The sequence below is a fragment of the Gymnoscopelus microlampas genome (genome assembly GCF_963454915.1).
Source record: "Gymnoscopelus microlampas genome assembly, chromosome: 19".
NCBI classification, from domain to species: Eukaryota; Metazoa; Chordata; class Actinopteri; order Myctophiformes; family Myctophidae; genus Gymnoscopelus; species Gymnoscopelus microlampas.
Window position 1 is genome coordinate 3,015,669 of NC_139956.1, and position 9,753 is coordinate 3,025,421.

Sequence of the window (9,753 nt, forward strand, 5' to 3'; positions counted from 1 at the left end):
AAAAAAAAAAAAAAAAAAAAGTTTTCAAGATTTTTCAAAAATAGCAGATCTACAAGCTCATAGCGCGGCACTCGGTGCCGCGCTATGAGCTTGTAGATCTGCTATTTTTGAACAGCCAAAGAAATCTAAAGTGACACAGATGCGTTCCAGGTCTTAATGGGTTAAATGTTTGTGGTACTCGAGGCTGATGTCAGCGCAACCGAAACGTATCTAGTTTCTAGTGTTTAAGAGTATAATTATGTAGGGTTTCTTCATGACATCTCGGACACTGTATTTCGTTCACCATTAATGACGTCATCGCCGTGTCATTGCATCATTCAATGCGTGCTGGTACGTAAGGTTTGAGCGATAGTGACCACCATCGGTTGTGCCCTAGGCTACCTTTCACAATGCATTTCCACTAGCACAGGATATGCTAACTGTCGCTATACATTCAGACACCACCGCAACACGGTGCAACCGCTATATGAGCTCTAGCAGGGAGTGGTTTGGGACACAGCCAGAGAGAGAGAGAGAGAGAGAGCAAGACAGACAGACAGACAGACAGAGAGACAGACATGGTCCACTTCCTGTCTCCCACCTCCATTCTACACATCCGACCATGTCACTGGTCACGCCAATGGCGGCTTGACCATGACACAACACACAAAGGACTTTGCGCCGTCTTCGGGGTGACCAGGTGACATGTGACATCACAAAACGAAAGGACTTCAGGCCAGTTCAGAGTGCCCCAAACCAACCGACCGACCGACGCCACACATTCCAGTGCTGGCGATACGATAAGGGACAATCTCCAAATTGAACTGTGTGTGTGTGCGCGCATGCATGCGTGCACGTGTTTTTGTGGGACTGTGGCACTCAGAACTGACCTTTCGCCAAAACGAGAGAAAGGACACACACACGGACACACACACGGACACACACACACACACACACACACACATACACACACACACACACACACACACAGAGAGAGAGAGAGAGAGAGAAGTGTGAGTATGACAGAAAACAAGGCAGCTTTGTTCTGGATCCTCCATTTTTTGTCTGCATTACAAAATAAAAGTACCAGCCCTATACAGAATCTACAATACCCCCCCCACACACACACACACATCTCCCACATGAACACAGGTGTGTTTAAAAGTCGTCATACAGCGTGAGCTATGTGGTGGTCCTCAAACTTTTCAGGCCGCGACCCCCCACAACAATCATATTTGAACTGGGGACCCCCCCCACAATAATCACCCCCCCCCCACACCTTGACCCAATTTGACTCTGTTCCACAGATAAATATAGTGACAATAGAAAATCTACAAGCTGACACGACGAGGCGTTGTGAGCTTGTAGATCGTCTATTTTCACAACATTTGCCTCTTTCTTTTAGGTACAACGTTTGACCATTTGACCATCTATAGTTTGTTGATTACTTTTTCGACGCAGTAATGGTCTTATTTCATTTATTGATTGTAACGTTAGAGGTATTTAGACAGGTTTTCAAAAGCCCTTAAATGGGACACTTTAGAAATGTGCAACCCCCCCCCCCCCTCAAATCATCTGGGGACCCCCCCAGGGGGTCCTGACCCACAGTTTGACAACCACTGTGCTATGCTGCAAAGCACGTATAGTACATATAAGCGCACGTTGGTTTTTACGTGCAGACAAAACAACTCACCGTCTATAAACTGTACCATGTTTAGAAGGACTCTTAAGGGCCCGTCTTGTACTCGGGCTGTGCGCAAGGTTTCGCACGACGCAACCGACCGGGCGCCCGAATATAAAAATCGGGACGTAGCCTGATTGTCTACGTCAGGGGTCTCCAACGTTTTCAGGCCAAGGACCCCCTAGCTGAGAAAGAGATGAAGCAGGGGCCCCCTACTCTATATCGTATAAAATTTTGTTTTAGATTACAGATTTGACTTAGTCTGCTCTTTTTTTTCCCCTCTACACCTATAGCCTCTTTGCCAAAAATAGCCGATCTACAAGCTCTCAACGCCTCGCAGCGCGAGGCGTTGAGAGCTTGTAGATCTGCTATTTTCGGCTAGTGTTCCCCTCAGAAAAGGAATTCTAGGGTTCAAGTGGTTAATGTAAAAAAACCTAAATCCTATCACACAAAGATTTGGCGGACCCCCTATAGTAGCTCTGAGGACCCCCTAGGGGTCCCGGACCCCCCTGTTGAAGACCCCTGGTCTACGTTGTCCCCTCAATTGACCTATACTCGAAAATGGACCAGGATTTAGGCGGGCTCCTATTCCCCCCTCGTTTTGAATTACGACGTAACATTTTCCCTTCCACACGCTGCAGGTTTGTAACAGACAAAAAGTATTCAACGGCGAAGAATACAGACAGTATTCACCGAGACACGGACAGAACGCAGATGATTCTGCGTCAGAAGAAAGAGAACGGAACGGGGAAAAAAAAGGGGTGGCGTGCCACCCCAGTCACCCCCATCAACCCCCCCTCCACCACCACCACCCCAACCCCCCCGAAAAAAAAGGGGCAGGTCACTCAATGACCCCCCCAGCCTTAAAATGAGACAAAACTCCTTAAAACAAGAAAAAAAACGAGGGATGCACCGATATGGAAATTCTTGGGCCGACAACAAAAAGGCCCGATTATATGTTTTCATAATCGTCGTTATTAAACACACAACGGGTTCAGAATCTGTAGCTTGATATGTTTGTTACAGATTAAACAACACACCAACATAGCCATATAGCACACAATCCATGTGTCACAAGAACGCCATTTGCCGATGGCGGTCAACGAGGCAAATATATCGTCCGATACCCAGATATACAGGCCGATATATATATATATATATATGATATGGGTGCATCCCCTAGACAGAAACAGAATAATAGTCATACCTTTAACATAGTCGGTAGCTGCTTGCATCATTTACAACAAGTTTTAAACAAATACAAAAAAAAACAACAACAAAAGAACACAAAAAAAAACAATCTCATTGGTTGAGAAGTAAGCCCTGCTTAGATCCGATTGGCTGCTTTTTTGCGGTCGAACCACTCGTCCTTCCTCCTTCCCTCACTCAGTCCTCCTTCCTCCTCTTCCTCTTCGGTCATTGGCGATCCTTCCCTCCTCTCTCCTCGCCTCCTCTCTCCTCGCCCGGAGTCTCTCCTCGCCGTGTGTTTCTCGTGTCAACTCTTCCTCTCGTTTTCTTTTTTAACTCCTGGGTGTTGCAGGAAGGTCGGAACAGGAAGTAAGGAAGGAGCGGGAATGAAAGGGTGAGAGGAAAGGGTGGAATAAAAAGAGAGAGAAAGAGAGAGAGAGAGAGAGATATGCACTGCTCCTTGGCCGGCCGCCCGCCCGTCCAGTGAATGTCTTTTCATTTGGCCGGGTGCCTGTGGACCACGTGTTCCTTTGTGATGCCTCCATTCATCAGCTCTGGTCAGGAGCCAGCTGAACAACACTCTGATTGGACTCTTAATTACACCCGGACAACATCAAACCCGCTTAATAACCCCTGGTGGTCTTATAGAGCAGTGGTTCTCGACCAGTGGTCCGGGGACCGGCAGTGGTCCTTGGGGGGGATTAATTGGGCAAAATTAGTTAACATCGCGTCACAATCATTTTAAATCACTTAAACTCTGGGCTATTCAAAAATAGCAGATCCATAAGCTCATAGCGCGGCACCGAGTGCCGCGCTATGAGCTTGTAGATCTGCTATTTTTGAAATATCTTGACCATTAAAAGTGCAAATATTTGAATAGATATGTTTACTTTCTGTTAAATCGTGAGTGTTTGGGCAAATCTTTGAATATATATATATATATTTTTTTTTTAAAGCGAACATTTGTAACTCAAATATTTGCTTCTGGGGGGTCCCTGGAACGAAATATTTTGAGATGGGGGTCCGCGGCCCAATACATATCATTTTGGGGGTCCTTGACGTGAAAAAAAGTGTGAGAACCACTGCTCTATACAAAAAATGTGATGGGTGACACCATGGCACGGTGAGGTATAAAACAGGGTTTACGTGGTCAAAGAGCAAACGGGTATCAACCGGATTCAAGCGGAGGCCGGCGACGGCCCCGGGGGGACGGAGTCAGGAGCGACACACAAAAACGTCCTCCCAAAGAGACGACTAACGGAACCCGAGGAACTTTGGGAACTTCCTCGCGTTGTCTGTTTGTCCCAACCACAGAACGGAGAGACGGATCCCATCGAAAAAGGATGTAAAAAAAACAAAATGAAGGGATGAGGAGTGGAAGGAAGGCGATACGTGGGGGTGTGGGGGGTGTGGGGGGGTGGATCTAGGGGTCGTAGGAAGGGGTGGGAGGGTGGGGGTCCATCATTTCTTCTGAGGTGTGGAGAGCTTCTGCATTCCTCTGATCTTATCCAGCAGCTCTGTGACGAAGACCTACGGGAAGACAGGAGGGACAAAAGAGAGAGACACGGAGGTTATTACACATTAACCCATGAAAACATTAAGAGATAGACAGAGACAGACAGACAGACAGACAGACAGACAGACAGACAGACAGACAGACAGACAGATATAGAGATATAGACATAGAGAAGGTCTTACCTCAGTAGGTTTATAACACTCAACCAATAGGTCCTGTAACACACATAAAAAACAATTTACACTTTAGGACATGGCTCTTCAACAGGGGGGTCCTCAGAGTTACTACAGGGGGTCCTCAGAGTTACTACAGGGGGTCCTCAGAGTTACTACAGGGGGTCCTCAAGAGTTACTACAGGGGGTCCTCAAGAGTTACTACAGGGGGTCCTCAGAGTTACTACAGGGGGTCCTCAAGAGTTACTACAGGGGGTCCTCAAGAGTTACTACAGGGGGTCCTCAGAGTTACTACAGGGGAATCCCCTGGACTTTTTTGTTGTGTTCAATGTGTCTTTCAGCATTAATGTCTTACTGTACCACGTGCCGTTTACATGTATGACTAATAAAGTATTCAATTTCACAAGTTTTTTAATGTATAAAAATCTTTTGAAAATAACCGATCTACAAGCTCACAATGTGTCGCATTGCGATGCATTGTGAGCTTCAAGGGACGTGCTGGGCCCTTAATTCAGCCTGGGAACCTCAGGTCCCAAATACTAACCGATAAGCGGTATGTTTTTATTTACTAGACCATACCCGGCGAAGGGCGCAGACGAAAGTCGTTGCAAACGTGGGGTTAATGCACGTCCTAATGAAAAATGTACAATAATGATAAAATACTTGAGGTAATGTGGGCCGGTGCTACTCAAGGATTGGCCATTTCAGATGAGAGACAAGCCAGTGGGCCAATCACATGAGTTATATTTACTTTGAGGGCCGCCCAGACCCAAAAAGTGGATTTTTTAAAAGTTTTTTTTTAAACGGCCGGCCTGGTCGGCCTGGAATAGAGCGGTTGTTCGGAAATTGCCCCAAATTTCCCAGTGGAGCTTGTAGATCGGCTATTTTCAAATGGGCTGAAGTGGTTAATGTATGTTTTGTAATAATAATCTAAATTACTAGTAACTAAAGTTTTCAAATAATTGCAGTGGAGTAAAAGTACAATATCTGACTCTGAGATGTTAGTGGAGTAGAAGTAAAAGTACGGAAAATTGGAAATACTCCAGTAAACATACCTCAAAATTGTACTTGAGTAAATGTACTTAATTACTTTACACCACTGTGTGGAGCACTGTGTGTGCGCGTGTGCGTGCGTGCGTGCGTGCGTGCGTGCGTGCGTGCGTGCGTGCGTGCGTGCGTGCGTGCGTGTCTCTGTCTGACCTTGACCCTGGCTGCTCGGTCCAGGTCACTGGGCATGTCCAGCAGTTCGTCCACGTCTATCTCCAGCTCAGGGATGGCTTCCTCCTGTTTAAAGACACAACACAGACACCCAGGGGTTAATAAGAATGTGTTAAAGACACAACACAGACACCCAGGGGTTAATAAGAATGTGTTAAAGACACAACACAGACACTCAGGGGTTAATGTGGTTTCAAAGCCCTGTTCCTCACACACTGGCTCGGGACATATTCTAGGGTCGCAGGACACAATTTGACAATTGTTATGGTTTTTAAACCTTTTTAACTAGTTCTTCCTAATAAAGTTGTTTTTGCTTCTGTAAAGCGACTTTGAGTACCTAGCAAAGCGCTATATACATCATATGTATTATTATTATTATTGATGGGTTGCAAGACAAGTCGATATCCCTTTATTGTTTTGTTTCCTATTCAAAACATTTTCAAACGTTTCCCAAAAAAAAATCCCTTTTTTTTTCGTACATTAAAAATAAATTCACACATTTTTCAATGGAATTTCAAGAATAAATAAAATAAAATATATTCCATTGAAAAACAATTAATTAAGAAGTAGTGACAATAGCAGATCTAGTGAGCTTGTAGATCGGCTGTTTTCACTCGTTTCATTTCTCTTTCGGGTGTTGAGCCACTGGTTTAAAGTGTTGGGCCAAAATAATGCGCTATTCAATGATAATGTCTCCATATATGTCATAATGACACATTGCAATATTGATACTTTTACTTAAGTAAGAAATGTGAGTACTTTTTCCACCACTGACTGTATAGGTCACTAAAAACAGCCCAGAAGGGAATGTGTTAACAAATGCTCATACTCACACCCACCCACCCACCCACCCACCCACCCACCCACCCACCCACACACACACACACACACACACACACACACACACACACACACACACACACACACACACACACACACACACACACACACACACACACACACACACACACACACCAAACTCGCAACACCCCAAAATAGATGGAAGCTGGAAGGTGCAAAACAAAACTGTTGTTCCACATAATATACAAGTCATTCCTTAAGGCAGACATGATATCATGTATGAAATACTACAGCATGTCTGAAACACTACTGTCTGTGTACTATGTTTCAATACATTATTACAATCACATCTTTTGTTAAAAGAAATGCCTTGGGAAACATGCAATTTAACACACACACACACACACACACACACACACACACACACACACACACACACACACACACACACACACACACAGAGTGTGTAGTAGTGAGTGCTTAGACATAAAAAGAACCGTTAAGTATGTGCTCATTATCTTGTGTCTATTCGTGGAGCGGCTGACATATTCTTAGCATTAAGTCACCATGACGTCCAGTCAACAGTAAGTACATTTAAGTACATTTACTTCAGTACTGTACCTGAGTACCTTTTTTGGAGTATTATTTATGTATTGCAAGCATATACTTAAAATAAAAAATAAATAGCCGATCTGCAAGCTCACAACTCGCAGTGCAAGGCGTTGTGAGCTTGTAGATCGGCTATTTTCACAACATTTATCTGTGGAACCGAGACAAACTAAATGTAATACCCTGACAATTCCAAGTGCTTGTCAGGGTGGGGGGTCCCCAGGTCAAGTAGGATTCATTTATAATATAAATGAATCCTACTTGACAAAATAATCATATACATTTTATATGATTATTTTGGGGGGGTCCCGAGTTCAAATATGACTATTTTTGGTCCGTGTGAATATGGACCAATCGGTTCACACCAAAATGTGACGTCACTCTTTAAAGGTGACAGGTGCTCTCATGTGAATAAACATGAGAGAACAATCAATTATAAAAAGGTGCAAAAAGGTACCACATACAGTAATTCATCATCATACCAAATTAATAATCATGACAGTGTACAGATAATAAGGTTACAAGATGTAACATTCACTCATTTCACATAGAATGGGTGTACTTTTGACTTCACTACATTTCTAAGAACGGACTCTTGGGACCCAAAACCCATGAATGAACCACTTATGATCTATTTAAATTACGGTGAAACTGGGTGGTTTACAAGCTCACAACATTGTGAGCTTGTAGATCAGCTATTTTCAAAAATATTATCATTTGATTAGGTTGTTGTTGTTGTTGTTGTTGTTTTTTTTGGGGGGGGGGGGTGTTCAAAATGTCAATTCAACAAAGCATTGACATTAAACAGAAAATGTACTTTGCAATTTGTACTTTTGAATACTTACTGGGTATTTACTTGAGTATATTTATCATTACTTTGTCCACCACAGCCCTGCTATGCAGTGAGTGCTACCTACACTACCGCCTCTCACCACTAGAGGGCGACGGTGGTGTCTGGTGGAGGTGGAAATGACGTGGTGCACGGCCACTTCACCACTCTGGCCAGCAGGGGGCTCTGCTGTTCCAGTGGACCACGTGTACAAAAGAAAGGAAAGAGGAAATGCTGCCACATGCACAGTGTGTGAGCACTGACGTGCACGTGCACGTGCACGTGCACACCCCACTGAGGAGCCAAACCAAAACCTTTACACACACCTTAAAAAATACCCACAGTGATGTAAAGCAACTAAGTACATTTACTCAAGTACTGTGCTTGAGGATGATTTTTAGGTACTTTTACTTCTACTCCACTACATCCCATAGACAAATATTATACTTTTACTCCACTACAATTATTTGAACACTTTTAGTTACTTGTTACTTTGTAGATTTTGATTATTATTACAAAACATACATTAACCACTTCAGCCCCTGTATACATTTTGGCCATTTGAAAATAGCAGATCTACAAGCTCACAATGCGTCGCATTGTGAGCTTGTAGATCTGCTATTTTCTAAATTGTATACGTATGATACCTTATGAAACGGGACATTCTGCATAATGAGTACTTTAAATTCCAGACTTTTACTTGTAACAGAGTATTTCTACATTGCAGTATTGATACTTCTACTTAAATAGAACATGTGAGTACTTTTTCCACCACTGAAAATACAACACTGTAACTCTGAGAGTGTACAAATGTAACCAAATGGACCCCTAAGGGTCCATTTGGTTACATTTGTACACTCTCAGAGTTAAAGGGATACTCTGTATTTTTGACGTGTGCCAGTCACATTTTGGTGTGAGTGTGTGGGTCTGATTAAAATGCACGGGACCACACACACACACACACACACACACACACACACACACACACACACACACACACACACACACACACACACACACACACACACACACACACACACACACACACACACACACACACACACACACACACTAAATGGCTGATAAGGTCGTGCTCACACACAAAGGGGATAACACGACATGGGGAAGTGATAGTCCATAGAGATAAACCCACACGCTCTGTGTGTGTGTGTGTGTGTGTGTGTGTGTGTGTGTGTGTGTGTGTGTGTGTGTGTGTGTGTGTGTGTGTGTGTGTGTGTGTGTGTGTGGATAACGTTTCTAATCGTAGGAAGTATCTCTTTTGTTCCCTCTCTGTAATTATGTAGGGAAATCTCTCTCTCGCTCTCTGTGTCTCTCTACCTCCCTCCCTCTTTCTCTCTCTCTCCCTCTCTGTCTGTCTCTCTCTTACTTCAATTCTATAGAGCTTTATTGGTATATGAGAAAACATACGTTTACATAAAATGTGTCATATCAAAACAATAAAAACTATGAAAGGTGTTTATATACGATTACAGGGAATGAAGTCTATCTCTGCCCCATCTATGATTGGTATAATCTCTCTCTCTCTGTGTCTCTCTGTCTCTTTCTGTCTGTCTCTGTTTGTCTGTCTGTCTGTGCATGTCTGTCTCTCTGTGTCTGTATTGCATGTCCTCTCTCTCTCTCTCTCTCCTCGGTTAGGGGGCTACCCACACCAGCTGTCTCTGCACCTGCCCAGCTCCCCCCCACCTCCCCAACACATGCGCGCGCGCGCACACACACACACACACACACACACACAGGT

General features: G+C 44.0%; 1 protein-coding gene across 1 annotated transcript in view; it reads right to left on the reverse strand.

Annotated features, from left to right (window-relative positions):
• Nucleotides 1-2,493: 2,493 nt before the first annotated feature.
• ppp1r14bb (protein phosphatase 1, regulatory (inhibitor) subunit 14Bb) overlaps nucleotides 2,494-9,753 on the reverse strand; it is a 37,099-nt gene continuing 29,839 nt past the window's right edge. The window contains exons 2-4 of the mRNA XM_084043044.1: nucleotides 5,738-5,821; nucleotides 4,547-4,579; nucleotides 2,494-4,378 (exon numbers count right to left, since the gene is read on the reverse strand). Of these exons, the coding sequence (XP_083899170.1) occupies nucleotides 4,310-4,378; nucleotides 4,547-4,579; nucleotides 5,738-5,821 (186 nt within the window). The 3' untranslated portion in view covers nucleotides 2,494-4,309. The remainder of the gene's footprint in view (nucleotides 4,379-4,546; nucleotides 4,580-5,737; nucleotides 5,822-9,753) is intronic.